The following is a 21,475-nucleotide window of genomic DNA, read 5'->3' on the forward strand; positions in this document are numbered from 1 at the left end:
CAGTACGCAGATGAGCCTTCTGGTCCTTCTCTACTGCAAAGGGTGCGGGGCCTCTGGAAGCTGGGGCTGTGGAAGTCAATCCCTGGATCGCTTGCGGAGACCTCTGGACTCCTCTCCTGGGGGATGCTGGGAGCAGTATGCAGATGGGCATGCTCATTTATTTATTTATTTAAACTCTTTTCTATACCGTCGTTAAGCTAGATGCCATCTTCATAGACACTCACCTCCTCTTCCATCTCCTCACTGAAAGGAAGCACTGCAGAGACGTGAAGGCTGGCACAAAGTCTCATGTGTGAACTGTCTCATGACTGCTAGACATTCCTGCAGGTAGGGGCTAGAGTGACAGACAAAGGCTGGGTTATGTTCAGAAGGCCATTTTACATGTGTAAGCATGGTCTTACCCATGTGAAAGGCACAGGAAATTTCTCTTTGTGTGCCCCTTGCGAATATCTAATTTTTATTGTATCTCGTATTCAATTAAGGTTGGTAAGGGACAATGTTTGGTGGAATACAAGAGTAGACCTGAAGGAAATGAAATCAATTAGTAAATGTCCCAAAAAGCTAGCACAAAGATGGTTTTTGGAGCGTGACTGGAAAAGTGACCAACATACAAACCAGCAAATTGTAGAGGAACTGTGGTAGCAAAAACAGTTTTCTCTACTCAGAGTTAGTATTCAATTAAGGGACTTCTGGAACTTTGTGGATGATTAATCAATGCGACAGGGTGAAGATAATTTCTGCATAAAAGAATGAGAAATATTAAAGCCAACTTGTAGTTCTGCAGTTCCAGCATAGCTGTAGTTTTAGAATGCTGTAATGTTGTAAGCCAAAATTACATGGATCTGCAATTTGGTTAGTTTCTTTCCCTTCCTCATATAGAACAGAACCGGATAGATATCCCATCCTGCAGAGATGCTATGTGTTTGTGCTATCTGCTAAGGTTTCCTTCAGTTGTAGAGCCTGGCCAGCACGGCAGCTTCATCTCTTCCTTCTTTTTTTTTTTTTGCAAAATAATTTTTATTGGAAAGAGGTAGTTGTACATTCAGCATATTCAAACATAAATTGTAGACATTCTTAATGGAGAGGAAAACTCCATAAACACTAAATAAAGTAAGTACACAGGGACTGCCTGGATGGGCTAAAAAGTAAGGCTTGTTGGAGGAGATGTCTCGGAGCTCTTATGTCAAAAAGGGTGGCCTCTAAAGACCTTGCATTCTGTTGTGCTCGGGTGTTTTTAGTGTGCCCTTGGGCCTCAGCCCGACCCCAGACGAATCCAGGACCGGACCGAAGGTTGACGACGTGTTCCACCATGGCTGACAGTCTTACCCTCTGCCAGGCCGGCAAGCTCCCATGGCCAACAACAGATGATGTTGGAATGTGAAAGGTCCTCCGACCATTCCGAGCCCTTTCGGACCTGCTGCATGGAACAGCAGGCCTGGCCTGAGGTCGAGGGCAGACTGGCCTTGACACGAAGACATGACAGCAGACTCGATGCAACGGCATCGCGGATGAAGACATGACAGCAGGATCGATGCAACAGCATCGCAGACAAAGACATGACACCAGGATCGATGCAACGGCATTGTGGACGAAAACTTGACACCAAAGCTGATGCGAAGACATCACGGACCAGTGGTCAATGTGACGGCATCCTGGACCTGGGTCAATGCGACGACATCAGGAACAAGACATGATACCAAGAGTGATGCAATGGCATCCAGGACGAGACGAGGAACTGACGAAGTCCAGACGAGAAGCTGGGCGGAAGGACATTGGCACTGTCTCTCAGGGTGCCCTACTCAGCCCACCCGCGGAACTGAGTCGCAGACCACCCTGTCCCACTGCGCGCCCTACACAGCCTGAGGAGGCTGGCCATGGACCACGCTGGGAGCGGGACGAGCGCAGGGAAGGATCCAGTCGAAGCAGAACTCCAACGACGGAGCCGATGTCGTCCGAAGCTCCACCAACGGCTGGCGGACATGACGGCTCAGGAGCACAGGACACCAGTCCACCTGTAGGCTAGTCCACACTCGGGCACACATCATCCGAGGGACCCCCGGCCTAACAGGTACCATAAGGCTCAAGAGCGCTGAAGATGAAGATACAGGAGCAGGACATTAAGGAACCTGGAACATCAGGAAACAGAAGACCAAGACGAGACACCAGGACACCTGGATGGGGACCTCAGGCTCGAACATGACTTGGCATGATGAGACGAAACACAAGAACTCCATGGAGAAGACAAGAAGACCTGACGGAGCTCTGGCAGGCAGGAGCCTCCAGAGTGAAGCAACTCCGATCCAAGGCCAAGACGGACTGACGGAGCAGCCCTTTTATAGGCAGCAAAATCCGCGGCTCCGGCCGCGGTGAAGAGGGCAAAGCAGGGCGGCCTCCAGGCCGCAGAAGGAACTTCAGTCCGTGGCTCCAGCCGCACCGGGAGGCCCGACGTCAGCGGCACCAGCCGCGTCGGGTGAAGAAAGCAGCGTGGGTAAGTGAGCCTGCTCGCGGGGAAACCCGCGGGCAGCGAGTTCATAACATCTTATACCTGACCTCCATTCAGTCTAGCTCCATAACCAGAAGTCTCTTCTGTCTTTTCTATTCATGGCTCACACCAACCCATAAAAACACTTTTTATACAAATTTAAAGCTTTCAATTATTTGATTAATAACACAAAATTTAACTTTTTAAATTACATTGATGAAAATGCCATTTAGAATGTTAATCCAGTGTAATAGAACAGAAACTCTGCATGATTACATTTTTTACTTGATATGGTAATTTTTCTGATTGTCTTATTTCTGCAAAGTTATGTGGGTGCCATGTTGGTCCACTAAACTAAGATATGTAGCAGTAAAGATCAGCAAACAATTTGATGAATGGAGAATAACTTTTGAAAGCTAGTTAAAAAGTATTACGTTTCTCCAATAAGAAAGAATCAGCTTCATGTTGTTGGTTGACTGTTGCAACCGTCCCTTTCCGACGGCTTCACTCTGCCTACCTCTCTTTGTTTGCTCCTCTTCATGCTGCGGATGGATGCCTGGTTACCGCGGAATCTGCCTGCCGTCCTCTCCGGCATCCCCGGACCGGCTTGGGCACTGCCTCCCTCCATGCTCCGCTTGTACCATAGGACGTGCGCGCCGCGCAGCCCTTTTTCTTATTTCCTACTTGGCGGGAACCTCCGGGGCGTCCCCCCGTGATGACGTCATGCTGCCCGGATATTTAAGGCCTACAATGTTTGCTAGCCTTTGAGTTAGCATGGGGGTAATCCTACGGGAATCCTACGGATGGGATTCGCTCTACGTTGCCAGCTACTCTGCCTCTCCAATCTCTATTGGACTCTCTAACGCTAACAGGGTACCTGCTCCTCGGGAGCCTCACTTGCTTTCCAGGTCGCTATCAGGAAACCGGTACTCGCTCCTCGGGGGCCCATGTTCCCTGGCTCGCTGCCTACTGCTACCTTCTCTTCTGCCTGGAAGGATTCGCTAATCTTCAACATCAATGAGTACTACCATCTTCCCCTCAGAGCTGTTCCCTGGAACCAGGCACTCGCTTCTCGAGGGCCTGCCTCCATTCCAGCCCCAGTGCCATCTCCGTGGAACCGCTGCATGAGTACATCATCTGCAAGCCTCCCAGCTCTCAGGGTTCAGATACTCGCTCCTGGAGGGCCTGCCTCCATTCCAGCCCCAGTGCCATCTCCGTGGAACCGCTGCGTGAGTATATCATCTGCAAGCCTCCCAGCTCTCAGGGTTCAGATACTCGCTCCTGGAGGGGTCTGCTTTCCCTACCCCGGGGATCTCCACTCTGGGGTCTTGTATATTCTCCACTGTACTCATTCTCTCAGTTCTTTCCATTTCAGCACTGCTACCGGAGGAGTCGCTGTTCCAGCGCCTGAGGGATACCAGCCCTGCCGGGCTATTCCAGCTGCTCACTACTGCCACCTCTGGTGGCTTCCTTACACAGTCTAATAAAAGATCAAACTCTGTGTGTGTCCTGAGCTCAGCCTCACCTGTGGCCCCTCACTGGACTTTCCCCCCCATGGGCGTGGTCAGCTGCCATAGTGTCCAAGGGTCCACCCAAACCTCACAGTTTACAACATTGACCATGGGATCCTGGGCATGCTCTTACTCTGATGTGGCCAATTCTTTAGCAACAACAAAAAATACCCACATTCTTTTTTGGGAAGTATTAATTGACTTTCTGGTTTATTTAATGATCTCATTAATCTTGACCACATTGTGATGAAAGAGAATGAACGCAAGAATTACAGATGACAGAAATTCTCTAATTTTTTCTTTGGCGGGTTCAGTCAATGAGCAATCTCATATATTAAAGGACCAAAATCACCTCTATTTCTACATCAATTTACAGCTGAAAAATCAGAAAGAATTCTTATTAATTTATCCACTGATAATGACCTCATATAGGCATTTTTACGGAGCCTTTTTTTTGAATGAGTGTGCTGATTAGCAAGTAGTATATCTCGCACTACCACTCAAATTATAATCATAGGTCATCCAACACCATTTTTTTTATTTTTTTGTATGCTTATTCACCTTGATAAAATCCATAAACTCTTCCTTAATTCTTATTTTTCATAGTAATAATATTACTTAGCTTATTCAAGCGATATAGATTGAAGAAACTGTGCGACTCTGTGCCATGAGGATAACATGCCCGACACGGTCCGTGTTTCGGTTTTCCACCTTCTTCATGGGGCCATGATATTTGTTGCTCAGTAACGTATATCTTTATTATGGTTTTAGTATAGATTTACAGTTTTTAATATTTTATATTTCTTGATTGTATTATTTGATGTTTTATGAGGAACAGTGATCTTTTTGTTTTTCCATTATTGCAATGCATACAGAGTCTGGCTTCTTGCGGTTTCCAGTTCAGTTTCTGTCCGCTCATTTGTATTTATACTTTTGATCTCTGTATTCTGTATTTGGTGAGGGTCTGTCTGCGTTCTCCGTGTGACTTCTGTGAGGTATTCTGCTAGCATGTAGTTTCTATACAGGGATCTATAGCAGCCTGACTTGTTCCTTTTTTCTAATAGGTGGTGTATTGGTGTTTTAGGGCCTGTTGTAATATTTTCAGTCTTGCTTGTTTGAGTCTGGTAGTTTAGGGTATGGCAGATTTCCTATAGATTCTGAGTAAATTTTTTGCAGGATTTTGATTTATACAATGTTAGTGATAGTGGAGGGAGTTTGTGTTGGAGTTACTGAGGAGACAGCAGAATTTGAATTTTTTTTTTTGTAGTGAGTGGTAAGGGAAAATGTCCTTGTTCTGCTGTCAGAGGTGATTTTCTTTAAAAATAGTAATAATAATTTTCAAAAAAATACCAAATTGAGGGGTAGGAGCTGGGAGGGAATATATGCACCAAACCTTTCTCCGCATCTCCCTTTTAGTGACGTAGGCCTGTCTCGAACATCCCTCCTTTGCTCTTCCCAATCAGTCTCTCACTCTGACCCATAGTCCATCCCAACCAGTCCCCCTCTTTCTCTCCACCAGTCCATCCTGCCAGTCACTCTCTCTCTCTCTCACCCTCCACCAGTCCAGCCCTGCCAGTTGCTCTCTCTCTTTCCACCAGTCCATCTCCACTACTCTCTCCCCCTCTACTAGTCCCTGACCAGCCTCTCTCTCTCTCTCTCTCCACTACTCCATCTCTGCTAGTCTGTCTCTCTTTGTCCTACCTTTCCATTCACTCTCTCCCCCCTAACCGCAAGACGATTTCCCCAGTCACTCCAGATCCAGTTCTCTGGGTACCTATAGTTACTGTTGCAATCTGGGAATCTGCAGCCCAGGTGTGAACCCTTGAGCCGAACTACCCTGATATCAGAGTAGGTCGGGAGGCGGAGCTACAGGCACAGGTTTTCACCCGGGAACCTGGAACCCCCCAGGAGAGCCCGTAGGGTCCTAGAACCTTGGGACTTAGGAGCACAGTAACAGTCTCTATTGGAAAGGCCTGGGCAAGAGTAAGCCACAAAGTCCAGCAGCAGGAAGCAGGAAGGCCCGGCGAGAGCAGGGCAATCAGATAGTCTCTAGCCTGCTGAACAAAGCAGTCAGTGAGCAGGCCCGGGGTCTGTGGTAAGCCGCGGAGTGGAACAGACAGGTAACAGGAACAGAGTCTGTAGCGTATCGTGGACTGTGACCAGCTGAAGGCAGGACTGGAGTCAGTAGCGTGTAATAGAGCCGGACTGGGCAGTGGGTAGAACGGAGACAAACCCAAGTCAGGCTAGCAGCCAGTAGAAGCAGTCTCAGGTGCAGGCAAAGGTCGGAGGCTGTCGGCAAGCAGGAGCGGAGTCGGGCACCAGCTGAAGTCAATGGCGGGCGGCAGGCAGAGCGGAATCAGGAACAAGCTGAGGTCAGTGGCAGGTGGCAGGCAGAACGGAGTCAGGAACAAGCTGAGGTCAGTGGCAGGCGGCAGGCAGAATGGAGTCAGGAACAAGCTGAGGTCAGTGTCAGGTGGCAGGCAGAATGGAGTCAGGAACAAGCTGAGGTCAGTGCAGGTGGCAGGCAGAACGGAGTCAGGAACAAGCTGAGGTCAGTGGCAGGCGGCAGGCAGAACGGAGTCAGGAACAAGCTAAGGTAAACCAGAAAGCAGAACAGCAGAAGCGCAACTAAGAACTACTAACAGTAGTGACCCTCGTTGCAAGGCAATGAGAAGGCAGATGAACGCCGGTTAAATCAGGCTTGGGGCGTGGCATGGTTAACCCAGGCGGGGCCAGACTTCCGGTGACCGTGCGTCCATAATGCGCGTGTGGCAGCAGCGAGATGACTCGGCAATGGCGGATGCCCCGAAGGCCCAGCGGAGCCACGGGAGCGGCGTTCCCCCCATCGGAGGTGAGCCCTGAGCACAGTAGATAGAGGGGAAGCGGTGGAGACCGCAACAAGTTACTACATAAGTTACTGAATATGAGTTCATTCTTCCCGATTACTGCTGTGCTTTGCAATTATGTGTTTTCTGTTCATGTCAGAAAGCATTATTTAATAAGTTTTATAAATTATGAATGAGTCTGGTGTGCATATAATTATTTCTTTGTTCTATATATGGCACATAACTGCAGGTAAAAATGAAAGAGAAGTAAGTGGGGAGGTCCATGAAAATTTTGGAACTTGAAAAAGGGTGCACGCTCCCAAAATGGTTGGGAGTCCCTCCGATAAACAAGTGCTCCCTTAGGGGCAGATTTTAAAATCTGTACGTGCGGGGTACATTTGTGCGTGCTACCCTGCACACCTGATTTTATAACATGCGGGTGCTGCCACGAGCATGTTATAAAATCCTGGGTCGGTGCACGCAAGAGAGTGCACACTTGTACACCTTGCGTGCGCCGAGCCCTAGGGGAGCCCCGATGGCTTTCCCCGTTCCCTCCAAGGCTGCTCCGAAATCGGAGCGGTCTTGGAGGGAACTTTTCTTCCGCTCCCCTCCACCTTCCCCTCCCTTCCCCTATCTAACCCACCCCCAGCCCTACCTAAATCCCCCACCCCACCTTGTTTAAATCATTTACGCCTGCCGGCACGCCATCCCCCGGCACAGCCACTGTGCTGGAGGCCTTGGTACCGCCCCCCGGACCGGCAGCACGCCCATGACCCCGCCCCTTCCCGTCCCTTTTTCAAAGCCCCAGGACATACGCGCGTCCGGGGGCTTGCGCACGTTGCCGAGCCTATGCAAAATAGGCTCAGCGCGCGCAGGGGTAGGTTTTCGGGGTTACGCGTGTAAAACTTTGAAAATCTGCCCCTTAACTTTCAGTCCCTCCTCCTCCAGCGTTCACTCTCTTTGCAGCCAGTCCTCCTCTTCGCACACATGCTTCCATTTTAAACTGGAGGCAGAGAGTCGGGGGAGTCCATGCTACTCCTAGCTCTGTCCTTGTGGCTGCTCAGCGGCAGCAGTAGCTCAGTTTTCAGTGGTTTTAGGCCTGGGTTTGATAATAGGCACACTAGGCCTGTGCCTAGGACAGCAGAAATCTGGGAGGGGCAGACTAGCTGAAGATTTACTGCTTTCCATTTACAATAATATAAATTATACTCATAAAAAGAATGTAAAACTACTTTACTTTCTTAATGCAATATAAAAGATGGAAAAGCTTGCCAGTTTACTTCAAAATTTTTAATTTTTTGCCACAGGAAACTAGTGTGCCTTAAACCTTCTGCCCCCGGTGTCCAACCTTGGGGGGGAGGGAAGGAAAGAGGGGGGATATCAGGGGGTGACAGCACCATCATTACCTAGGAGTGCCAAATCCTAAATCCGTCAATGAGTGGTTGATGGAACCCATCTCACCAGCGGCCACCTATGCACACCAGTAATGAGTCTGTGGAGACCATCAGTGCTCTCCCTCCATTTTCATTCATCTCTGGTAGAGTAAAGAACCCTGCAGCCTCTGCAATGCAGTGGACCAACAGCTCAAGGTAGCCTGATTTGGGATGCCAGTGCACACAGCTGCAGGAGAAGTGGCTCGAGAGCCATGGCACATGATGAAAGGAGCTTCGAATACATGCACACAGGGATTCTGAGCCCTCCTGCATTACTGCAGAAAGGGGAAATGCTTGAGCACTGTGGCACACCAGAGTAGGTGGAATAGCCAAGACTGAGCAGCACTGTGATGTCATCGTGCTCGGTTTCCTGTGTCATGGAGCCTGGAGGCTGCCATGCAGATTTCCTTGGAAGTACATGGGAAGAGAGGGAAAGAGCATATAAGGGGGGATCAGATGGCAGGGAAGACTGAGTGAGAAAAGTAACTGGGTGAGACCATTTCTTTCCAGCTTTTTATCTGGTTGCATGCATGTGCAAACCCGAATGACGGCATATAAAACTCGATAAATAAATGTGCGTGCCAACATATACATTTCACAGTTCATGCATGAGACTTGAGGCGTCTGCTCACAATACCAGAATTGGGAATTCTGTTGCTCTACTGTGACGCAACACAGATTTTGGACAAACATTGCAGCTGCAGCACAGCAAACTGAACTCTTCCCTCTGCTGCAGTGATTGCCATTCTCCCTGGTCAGCCTGGGGTTCCTAACTTTGTTTTAGTAAGGTCCAGGTCTGCAGGGACCACAGTGCCTTTCTTCTGTGTTTAAAATGTTCTCTGAACAGCATGTCAGAGTGTAAGCCCTACAATTCATCAGCACTGCTAGGAGGTAATGGTCATGCTGTGCAGAGAAGTAATTGATCCCATTAGTAAACATTTTCTAGGGCAAACTCCTTTTACAACGTAATTTTTCAGGCAGATCTACTCCCTACAGTTCACAGAATGCCTGTTTTATTATTCTGGGGGTCTTATTCATAGGTCTTCTTTATTATGCTCCAATATATTCCTTGTATTGTAACACGTTTGGAAATTGTTGTGCCCCTTTTAATATAGCAGTCGTTCTGGTTTTACAATTATCCCCCAGGATTAGTCTTTAATTAGTGCTTTCATAAACTTCTAATTGTTTTTTCTTAGAAATGAGGTAAAAAGTCAAAGACATAGTTCAGCACTTTTATTTGCTTTACCAAATTAATGTTTAAAACTGTAACGCGTTAAAGCCTTGAAAGGCAAAACTAATATGCAAAGTAATGTTTATAATATAGGGAAATGAACTTTTCATCTTTTTGTTGATATTGTGTGCATTGCAGTGAAACTAACCAAAGAAATCCTAGAGTTGGGAGACAGCATTGAAGTTAGGAATTAGCAAGAGAGAATTCTGGGGATGAGAAGGGAAGGGAAGCCGACGATCCTGTCCTGTGCAGGAGGGAGAGAGCGAGGGAGGGAGCACTAGCAGAGGAGGGGATGGAGCGGCTGCTGAGAGCGGGAGCAGGAGCAGGAGCGGCGGACGAATCCCGGCAGCCGGAAAATGAAGGCTGCCGAGCCGCAGGATAAAAGCCTCCCCGCAGCCCGCGCTCCCTGCCAGTTGTTGGGCGAAGGATGTGGAAGGAAGGCGAGTCCGAGGGGCTGCAGACTTTGGGGATCGTGGTGGTGGTCTGCTCCTCGCTGAAACTTCTGCACTACCTGGGCCTGATTGACTTGTCGGACGGTAAGCGAACGCGGCACCTTTCCCACTTCCTTATTATGCGCGGGCAGAAAGCTAGGAGAGTACTTTCAGCCGATCGGGCAAAGTCTGCCGGAGTTCTAGTTCGATTACGCTGCTGCTTAAAGTCTCTTTTCTGCCCAATTCCTGATCCCCGCCGTGGTGTTGCTTGGACTCTGTGCAGACTGAGATTCAAATGCAAGAAGTTGTGCTGCTTTCTTCTGATCTCCAGACGCTGCAGTGCATCCCCTCTCAGGTGCACATTCCCCTGGGTTTTTGTTTTTTTTTTAAAGGTTTCTGCCTGAAATTTCACACAGCCACTCTGTGCTATTAAACTGATTTTAGCAATTTTCAGTTTCGCTTTGAAGGCTCTCCTGAGGAGAGCAGAAGGGGAATTGGGGAGGGTTTCTGAGGAAAAATCGGTGCTGTATGATGGGGGGCATCATTCCAGCAATGCCTCTGTCTGCTTTATAACAACTGTTGTGCCCATGTGGCAGGATAGTCTGAGCCCCTGCTCAGCTCAAATGCGCACATCAAGCACCAAAATCAATCTGACTGAATAATCAGGGATACCGAGTAAGCGTTAGTTTTTTCGGAAGTGGGGAAGTCATTTCGAAAATATCATTTGTATAACTCCTTATTAGATAATCAGGGATTACTAATTGTTTGGAAATGGCCCTTTAAGATGCTTGCACCATTCTGTTTTGGTGACTACGACCAGGCACACTGGTCCTGTGTGCGAAGTGATTGCATGCTGGCTGCTTTCAAAAGTCCTTCGAAAACCTTGATGATGCTAACACGGAGGCTTTCTGCAGAGGAGAATATTTTTATTCAATGATTTGTGGCACTGAACTTAAAGACAGAGAATCCCTGTCCAAGACTGCAGGTTGCCACACTCCCCAGTACTTTGCTGAAAAGTTTGATAAAATGTTAGCAAGTAAGGCCATAAAATCACTTTCCTAAAAGATTGCCAGTTCTACAGTCTGAAAAATGTCACCTTAGTAGTTTCTTGAGTCTGTTGCTTTTTTGCTTGGAATTATAATAAGCCTGTCTTGGTTTTATGTATTTCCTTTCTAAAGATTTAATACGTTCTTTGTATCCAATATTGTGCAATCTCCATTCATCTGTGCTGTATTCTGTGTGAAGGCTGCATGGCATTCTGACAAGGCTCACATAGCAGCTCCCAGATTAGGGAAAAGATGGAGCGATGGTGATTTATAAAGAAGCTGAAACAGGCCCTATTGCCCAACCCAGAGAGATGATGATCTTGATTCACAAATGGAGCAGGGCTCTTCATGCTTTTGCTTCTTCTCTCAGTTTAATTGTCTAGTTCAGGTGTCGTAAGGTCATATTTCCTTCACTGGCTCTGCTTCGATTTTCCTCTGATTTAGGTCATATCACAGGGGCAATTCCAGTCCTGGTGTGCCACAAACAGGATTTTAGGTCATCCACAATATGTATGAGATATATTTGCATGCCATGCCTCCATTGTCTACAAATATATCTCATGCATATTCACTCCAGATATCCTGAAAACCAGACCTGTTTACTCTAGGACCAGAGTTGTCTACCCCTGTCATATCAAGTACTTCACAGAGCAGAAAGTGGGGAACAGTGTGTTAATAACTGAGCATATGCAAATATGTGACCTCAGAGAGTTGTATTTTGGGAACTGTAGTTCTCTGTTCTGCTCTCAGTAATGTATGTAACAATATCTTCAAGACTACTCCTGTATAGTCTTGAAGATGCTCTAAGGAGCATTTAATAACAGAAAAAAAGGGTGTGCTACATTAGTGTTGTATGCGGGGTTGGTTACAGTTTTAAATGGTTTTCTCTTAACATTGGAAAGCTTAAGACAGGATACTCTCCAGCATTTCAGCCCTGGGATCTCAGCAATTTTTAGGCTAAGAGTCATGGGCTGAGGACTTCACAGCATTTGACTGAGATTGAAAACCAATACAGAGAAGTTAATATCCTTCCACTCGACCTCACTAAACTTTGTCCAAACTGGAAAGATTACATTTTCCATTAAGGAGAAAAATAAGATTTATCCCTCACTTTTGGTGGCATAGCTGGCATGTTCTGAAATCTCAAAGTCTTCAGCAAATTCAGCAACCTTCAGGTTTGATTCATAAACATCTCTAGCATAGCTTTAAAAGCAATTGGGTGATATGATATTGCATGAAAATGTATGAATACAATAAAATATGCTAAGTATTTACATTTGTAGTACATACACTCGCTTTATTTATAAAGCAATAAACAACGTAATAAATCTGTGGCTGTTTCCCTGATGGTCTGAGGCTATCCCACACTTATGTGCCCAAGGATGCACACCAACGGATGATGGAAATCTACATGCCAAGGTAGTTCATTGACTCATTATTGGACCTCCCTGCACCCTTAGCCATATTGCAGATTGTTAAAAGCAAAAAAAAAACCCAAAACCCTCCACTGTTGTCTGAGATGGAGAAGTAAGAAGATACCATCTTATGTTGTAAAAGAGACGTTTGAAAGATGAAGGCAGATGTAAAAGAATATATTATTCTCTTTTTCCCAGAATTTTTTTTTATAGTTTGTGCTACATTTTATTGAAGCAACATAAGAATAATTCAAAGATAATGCTCTGCAGGACTTTGAGAGAGCACATCAGCCCCTTTTTCAAATGTGACCAGCATTACTAGAACACAAACACATTTGTTTAACAACATGGGAGCTCAAGGGAGGGAAGCGAGATGGTAATCAATGCCATAAGGATATAAATCTCAGGATGTCGTATTTACAAATAGTTTAGACTAATTAAAAGGGCAGTTTTCAAAGCCATTTTGCTGGGACTGTAATAGCAATTTATCTAGGTAGATTGCTAGATATAATTGTATTTTTAAATCTTCATCAATTATTTTTTATAGAAATTTTGACCAAAACAAAAGTAGCTGCAAAAGTCTGTGATACTTAGTACACATTTACATTTTTTAAGGGAATATACACATATATTTCTCTTTGAAAATTCAGTGCAAGTGCTACAGGAGCACTGACTGAAAATTGCCGCTAAAGAGGTACACATTATTAAAAGCTTTCCGTTATAGTGGATTGATCCATTCTCATAAAGGTATATTGCACTGTTGAATGTCACTCAGCATGCTTAGTAAGAAAGTCTAACATAAAAAAATAATAAGTAAAATGAAAACTGTATATAAATATAATGGAGACAAAATGGCATGAATGAGGGAATGCCAGCATTCACGCTCTTTTTCTATTTTTACCTGATCTTAATATAACTTTATATTTCTAAGGGTTCTGTTTACTAGCCTGTGATGCACATCATCATGTATTATTAGTGAATAGACTTTATCACCAGTAATGGGAGCCCAGGTACATAATTTGGACATGTCACGCGCCCTGTCCGCGGCTGTCCCACGCCCGGACCTGCTCACCTTCACAGTCCCATGGCAGGTCCCGGGTCGGCCTCCCTAGCGGTAGTTGTCAGCTCCTCTAGGCCCCGGCTTCCCGCGGCGGTGGTCGCCGGGCCTTCCACTGCGCGCCAGGCCTCATGCCGAGGCTCGGCGTCCTCAGCGATGTTGGCCACGCCCCTAAGTACGCGCTCGCGGACTGCCCGGCCTCTTGTAGGTCCAAGGGCAGGCCTTAGCTCCGCAGTGCGCCCTAATTGATCCCCCGATATAAGGAAGTTCCTGTCTGTGCTTCCTTGCCTTGGCAATCAGGTCAGCTTGTATGCTAGATTGCCTCTGCATTTGTTCCTGCTCTTGTCTTGTTCCAAGTCTCGTTCCAGGATCTTTCTGTTCCAGTCCTGTTCCTGCCTTGTTCCTGCATCCTAGTTCCTGCATCCTAGTTCCTGCCTTGTTCCTGCATCCTAGTTCCTGTTCGTCTTTATCCTGTGCGTCTGTACGTTTCCCCCAGGTAGTACCTCCGGACTGTCTAACTGGTACTGACCTCAGCTAGTTCCTTGACCTGCCTGCCTACCGCTTGCCTCAAGACCTCAGCTTGTTCCTTGACCTGCCTGTCTGCCTGCTGCCTGCCAAAGACCTCAGCTTGTTCCTTGACCTGCCTGCCTGCCTGCCGCCTGCCTCAAGACCTCAGCTTGATCCTTGACCTGCCTGCCTGCCTGCCGCCTGCCTCAAGACCTCAGCTGGTCCCTTGACCTGCCTGCCTTCTGACTTCAGCCTGCCTGTGACCTCATCTGACCTCCGGTATCTGACCTCTGCCTTGTTGACCATCCCACAGACTGACCTCTGGACTCTGACCTTTGCTCGCCCTAGATTCTGGCTTTGTTCCTTGCCTTGTCATCACTTACGCTGTTCTGGTCCTCCTTGCTCCATCGAACCTCTAGTCTTGAACCCGATCGCGCTCTCCCTGTGTCTGTGAGCATGCCGGTCTTCTACTCTCCCAGGAGACCCTGCGAGGCCCACTTAAGTCCAAGTGGCCCGGGTCCGTACGGGCTTCTCCCGGGGGGACCTCGGGCTTCCAGTGGTGAAGCTCATCCGAGCCTCTGTCTCCTCCAGTGCTCCGCCCCCTGGTGGCAGTTGCCTTCTGTTCCCTATCAGGAGGTGTCTCTCCACTGCCCCAAGACAAGGGTCCACCTCCGAGCGCAACAGGACAACTGTGACTCGTCCATGGCAAAGCTATTAACCCACACATAGCACTCAAACACATCAACACCGACTTATTTATTTAATTGATTTATATTCCACAGAATTCAAAGTACTTGGGCGGCTTACAATTAGTAGTCATAATAAGAAAATACAAAAGCAAAAATACAATAACAAATTTAGAATAGAATAAAAAAAATGTAAAAGCAGAATACATGATTTGAGTGGAATAATAAATGTCTCCACTTTATTAAATTCCTAACAAGGAATGTAATCTATGTGCCCAAGCCCAGTCTAGCTTATTGATACCAGGAACAGGGTTTCTCTGAAGGTCTCAAACAAGCAAGCCTATGGTCCTAACAGGCTTGGCCCAGGCCTTCCCTCCAGGCCCATGACACAGCAGTACTGGCCTGAACCTCGCAACTCAGGCAGCCATGGTGTTGGGAATCTTTATAGTAACTGACATTGCTGTGCCCTACCAATCCTTCCCCCCAGGCTCAGGTACCCTACCACAGAGTTTAGGCAGCTCGACTGGATTTGCCTGGGCCCTCTTTCCATACTAAAACTGCAGCTTTTGAAATTGAGTTGCTGTGCTCAATTTTTTTTTTTTGCTCTCTCTCTTTTTTGCTTTTCCCATTCCAATGCTTCCTTTAAGATATTAAAAATAGGTCCTGTTCTCTGTCAGATTGATAATGTCAACTGGACAGTATGGGACTCGCACTTCACAGCAATGCCTGAAATGGGACCTACCATGTAGCACACAGAGTTGCCCACTTGTCTATGTTGCAGCATGCACACTTTCCCGACCGCTTACTGATGTGGGTTGCAGACCACATGTGGAGATAAATGCCATTTTAACTGACAACTGCCAGCTGCCAGTCAGGCAAGCTGCCAGAATCCTTTCAACATCTGATGAGAAACTAAACACCTGGGTGGGCCGATTTGGCCAGAAACCGATGGGATGGGGAGTGTAAGGATCTGTTGTCGAGTGCTCCTCCGGCCCGCAGGTGATGCTCTGAGCCACTTGAATTGTCCTATTAGTCCTCCTAGCTCTGTGCTCCTAATTCCTACCCTGTGGCCATCTTGTTTCCTGTATAGGCCTATTCTTATATTGAGGCCATCTCAGCAGTCAGTTGCCAGAGTTTGGTCCTATCTTCCGGTCCTCTTCCTTGTTCATTTCTGTTTCCAAGAAGGCTGCAGTTTCATCAGTTTCTACATTCAGCTTCTTCATCTGGCCCTCCTGTTGCTCTTCTTTTTGCCCTCCTTGATTTCTGGTTTGTTCCTGCTCCTTATCCTATCTCAAGCCTCTCGTTCCTTGTCCCTGTTGGGGCTGCCCCCATTTTCAAGCCTCACTGGCCACCAGTACTAGAGGGCTAAACCCGAAGGGAAGGTGGCTGGCCTAGGCAGAAGTCCATCTACCATTGGTGACCTGATTTTCGACTCCCCTGGGACTAGGCCACTCACTTCTAGGGCAACCCATAAACTTTTTTTTTTTTTTTTAATTTGTTATCCACCCTTCCATAGTTCAGGGCAGGGCACAAAAAAAAACCACTCATAAAAGTAAAAACATACCTAAAATAACAAACAAATATAAAAAAACAAGCAACTTTACATGAGATCTTTGTAGGCACGCTGAAAAAAAATGGGTCTTAAGGGCCTTTTTAAAGAGTATTGAAACTCTTATTGATCTTAATTCAGCTGGTAGAGAGTTCCATAGGGTGGCGCCAGCAATTGGAAAGATACATTCATGAGTCTTGTCCAGGTGTGTATATTTGGAGGATGAACATCAAGGAGGTCCTGATTTGATGGTCTCGTTATTCAAGTGGGTGTATAAATCTTCAATGTAGCAGTGATTCAGGACAAAGATAGATTGTTGAGCAGGTTGTGAATGACAGTTACAAGTTTTTAATGTATCCAATATGCAGAGAAAATAATAAAGGTGTGATGTGGTCCTGACTAGGGGTACCAGTGAGGAGACTGGTGGAATTCTGCAATATGTATAAAGGGTGTATTGCAAAGGTGGGGAGTCCAACATAAAGTGAATTACAGTAGTCCATCCCTGAAAACAGTAATGCTTGAAGTAATGTGTGAAAATCTGTGAAATCTAGAATAGGTTTCAAGTGATGGATTAGGTGAAGCTTATGAAAAGAAAATTGAATAACAGACTTCATGTGATTGTGCATAGATAGCAATCAACAAGAATTCCCAGATTATGCATCTTGTTTGTGATGGGTATGCAAAGACCATTACATTAAATTTTATCCAGAAAGTTTGAAGAAGGATAATGGATAAGATCATAAGTTCAGCTTTGCCAATATTGAGAGAGTTTATTTTGATGAAGCTATTTATGTATTGAAGAAAGAGATAAATGAATTGTTCTGTGAGTGCCTGTGAGGATTTTAGAGGAAAAAATAATTGTATGTCATCAGCATACATCTTGTAGTGTATCCCAAAGCTCAAAAGTAGCCAGCATGGAAGGTTCAAACAGATGTTAAATAGTGCCGCTGATAGGGCTGGGCCTTGAGGTACACCAGATGAAAGTGAGTGGCAAGAAGAAGAATCAGATACAAATGTCAATTGTTGTGTGTGATCAGTCAGATAAGAAGAGAAACAGGAAAGAACATTACTAGAAAGACCCAAGGAAGTCAAGAAAGAGATTAGAATAGAGTGATCAATAGTATCAAAAGCCGAAGGCACACTGTGTGCCCATATCAAACCCTCAATGAATAGTGTCAGAGGTCGATAAAAGTAGCATTTCAGTGTTGTGAAATTCACAAAATTGAAATTGGTATTGATTGAGGATGACATGAGAGTCAGGGAAAAGTGAGAGTTGCTGCAATATAATGTTTTCTGTAGTCTTTGATAATTATGAAAGGGATGAGATGGGACAATTAGAGAGAGAACGGTGGGGTCAGCAGTGGGTTTTTTGAGAATGGGACAAACTGAAGTTCTCATCAAAATTGTCCCATGTCGTTCCTTCAGAGCAAAGGCTGTCAATTGGTAAGTTATGATAGCTAGGGAAAGTCGTATATACAACAGCTATTTTGTCAGCAATGTAAGTTGCAAATGTTTCTGCCAGATTTGTGGCTTGTATAGGTGTGGGAGTAGCTTGATTAGTAAAAGGAGGAGATATTAGTTGCTTTACTGAATTAAACAGCTCCGTAGGATTATGAAAAGATGCAGAAAGCTTGTTGTAAAAGTCATATTTTTTTGGCAAATAATGGCAAATTTATATATTGACAGTTGAGTGTGATAATTGCCGAGATACTATTGGGAGGAATGGTGGCGCCACTTTCTCTCAGCTTTACGCACTAACCTTTTTTTTTTCCTGTAGAGCATGTGTAAACTATGGAGCTGTTCTGGGTCATTTCTTGATCACTTTATGGATCAGGGCTATATCGTCTAATACTGATTTGATTGAAGAGTCCCAAATGTTACAGAGTTCATATAGTAACATAGAAGTGACAGCAGAAAAGGACCAAATGGTCCATCCAGTCTGCCTAGAAAGCTTAAGGTAGTAACTGCCACTCTGTGCAGGCCACTCCCATATTTCTCTTAAGAGTAGTAGCTGTCGTTCTGAGCACATGTCCCCAAACCTTATGATACCCACAAAATTTCAGTTAGTAACATTTTTTACTGGGTGATGAGCTTTTTTGAAAATTCAGTGTTGCTTAATGTGCTTTCCTTATGAAATTGGCCATAGAAGCATCCTGTGCTCCCTCTCTTATGTCTGCATATCAGTACCCCAGACTGTAGACGTCAGGGCCCTCTTGGTTGTTGTCTGAATCCAATTCCCCTTTTCCCCCCTGCTGTTGAAGCAGGGAGCATTGATTCAGTTGCATTTAAAGCATCAAGGCTTATTGGTTAAGGGTAGTAATCGCCTTGCTTTCTGCTAAGATTAGTAACTGCTGCACCTGCAAGTTACCCCCATGCACCCGTTCTTCATTTCTCTTGAGGAAATAACTCTGTAAAAGCATCTAGCACTGGAATAAATTTGGTTTTAAACATATCTGTGTCTATGTATGAAGCTTCTCTTAAATGAGACAGACCTTGCATTTGGGCAGTAAGTTTCCTGATGGGAGCTTTAGAGATCAGACCAGGGGACTTTATCCACAGAAACATTTGCATTACAAACTAGAATGAAAGCAGGATTAAGAAATACAAGATCAAGAGAATGACCTGCTTTCTGGATGGGCCACTGATGATCTATTCCCAGCCACAGGCAGACAGAGCATTTAGCAAAATCTCATGCCCCTCCACCCCATCACAGAGAAGGGTGGAGGTGCATCTGAGAAAGTCATCCCTAAAATATGCCCTCTGCCAGGCGATGCACTGCACCCAGAATGGCTGCACCCTATACACTGCACCCCATGATCTTTGACCAGCAAGATAAATGCTTATCTGACTAACCCTGACCTCAACAATGCTTGTCTGGCACTTGTAGCTGTGACTGTTCATTTTCAGGTTCAGGAAGACTGGCACAAATGTGGTATCCCTGCACGCGGTGTGTCCATGCTAGAATGTTTCTCGCAGCAAAGGAAAAAGAAATCAAAGAGGTCATTAATGTGATGTGCTACTTGGTGTGCTGTCCGCATGCAAGACATGGTAGATGATGTACCACTTCACAAGCAATCAGGACCAAGACTCTTCCAAGAAGGGAGTAGGTCCAGGCCATCTGGAAAATCCATTCTGGGCAAGCAGGATTGCCAGCCTCCAGAACTGGGAATCCTGTAAGGAAACAGATCCAAACCTTCCAGGCAGCCCGCCTCATACAAGCAAGGCTGATGAGCCTCTAGATGTGTGACCAGGCCAAATCTGGAATCAACCGGCCTGATACCCCACTGGAGCCCAGTGCACAGGTGTCAGATGATTTCTTTCAGTTTAGTGAAAGCCTACTTGTCCCAGAACCATGATTTACGTGCTTGAGCTCCTCATACATCACTTATTGCAGGAGTCCTGCAATAAGTGACGTAAGTCTGGGCTTCAAGACAACCAGCTTAATGCAGGTTGGACAGTCAGGCTCTGGGCCTGTGACACTATTGGATCTGGCTTTGCTGGCCTGATAGTATATCAGGGTTTAAAACCCAACCTCAGACAACCCCAGTATTCTAGTGGGGCCCTTGTTAGACCAAAAACAATTATTTTATCAATAACATATCTGTCGTTCTGGGTGCAATCCCTCAAACAAGCGGGAGAGGGCAACAGTCTCATCTTAATGCTGAAATCACAACCCTCAGATAGTATAGGATGGCCATTGTCGCTAAGAGTATGTGCTTTTTGGTTAAACTCATCCACCTTTTCTATGTAGTAGCTAAGTATATTATTCTAGCTGTGTAACTATACATCTATTTATTGGAGGACAGATAACAAGAGGTCATCCTCCAGACAGCTGTATCATTTGACTCTGTTTAGGAGGGGGTGGAACTGTTAGTTACCTAGATAGAATATAACCTGTCTCTAGTCCTCCATCACTTATTGTATGTTTTGTTTGCTTATTTATTTAAAGATTCTTTTCTCCCACCCATTCAAAGCCCTGAGCGGTTTGTAAAATGAGAACATTCATAGTAACGCAGTATTGGCAGAAAAAGATCAAAGGGTCCATCCAGTCTGCCCAGCAAGTTTCTGATGGTAGTAACTGCCACTCCGTGCAAGTTATCCCCTTATGTTTAAGGGTAGTAATATTAACAATCAAAACCAAGCAATTTCAAACCCATAAAAAAAATTACTGCTAGCAATAGTTTTACATGGTGAGCAGCCTTCCTAATAATTCAGTCAATGCTGTTTGAATGTGCTTTGCTTTTGGACTTGACAGCAGAAGCAGTTCTGTGCTCTACCCTAATATCAGTATATCAGTGCCCAGACCAAAAATTTCAGGGCTCATGTTGGTTGTTGTCTGTATTCAGTTCCCTTTTCCTCCTTTCTCTCCCCTGCTGTCAAAGCTTTGAGCAATATTGTAGTTAAGAACATAAAAACATAAGAAAATGCCATACTGGGTCAGACCAAGGGTCCATCAAGCCCAGCATCCTGTTTCCAACAGTGGCCAATCCAGGCCATAAGAACCTGGCAAGTACCCAAAAACTAAGCCTATTCCATGTAACCATTGCTAATGGCAGTGGCTATTCTCTAAGTGAACTTAATAGCAGGTAATGGACTTCTCCTCCAAGAACTTATCCAATCCTTTTTTAAACACAGCTATACTAACTGCACGAACCACATTCTCTGGCAACAAATTCCAGAGTTTAATTGTGCGTTGAGTAAAAAAGAACTTTCTCCGATTAGTTTTAAATGTGCCCCATGCTAACTTCATGGAGTGTCCCCTAGTCTTTCTACTATCCGAAAGAGTAAATAACCGATTCACATCTACCCGTTCTAGACCTCTCATGATTTTAAACACCTCTAACATATCCCCCCTCAGTCGTCTCTTCTCCAAGCTGAAAAGTCCTAACCTCTTTAGTCTTTCCTCATAGGGGAGTTGTTCCATTCCCCTTATCATTTTGGTAGCCCTTCTCTGTACCTTCTCCATCGCAATTATATCTTTTTTGAGATGCGGCGACCAGAATTGTACACAGTATTCAAGGTGCGGTCTCACCATGGAGCGATACAGAGGCATTATGACATTTTCCATTTTATTCATCATTCCTTTTCTAATAATTCCCAACATTCTGTTTGCTTTTTTGACTGCCGCAGCACACTGAACCGACGATTTCAATGTGTTATCTACTATGACACCTAGATCTCTTTCTTGGGTTGTAGCACCTAATATGGAACCCAACATCGTGTAATTATAGCATGGGTTATTTTTCCCTATATGCATCACCTTGCACTTATCCACATTAAATTTCATCTGCCATTTGGATGC

At 45.6% G+C, this 21,475-nt stretch overlaps 1 protein-coding gene across 4 annotated transcripts in view; it reads left to right on the top strand.

The window, feature by feature from the left end:
* The window catches only part of KCNIP1 (potassium voltage-gated channel interacting protein 1), a 516,519-nt gene that overhangs the window by 349,851 nt on the left and 145,193 nt on the right, over positions 1-21,475 (top strand). The window contains exon 1 of one of the 4 annotated variants that reach the window (XM_029583869.1): positions 9,782-10,018. The exons of the other annotated variants lie outside the window; for them this stretch is intronic. Within the exon in view, the coding sequence (XP_029439729.1) occupies positions 9,910-10,018 (109 nt within the window). The 5' untranslated portion in view covers positions 9,782-9,909. Of the gene's footprint in view, positions 1-9,781; positions 10,019-21,475 lie in introns of those variants that run through there. 4 annotated transcript variants of the gene reach the window in all.

This window comes from Rhinatrema bivittatum, chromosome 18 (genome assembly GCF_901001135.1).
Source record: "Rhinatrema bivittatum chromosome 18, aRhiBiv1.1, whole genome shotgun sequence".
NCBI classification, from domain to species: Eukaryota; Metazoa; Chordata; class Amphibia; order Gymnophiona; family Rhinatrematidae; genus Rhinatrema; species Rhinatrema bivittatum.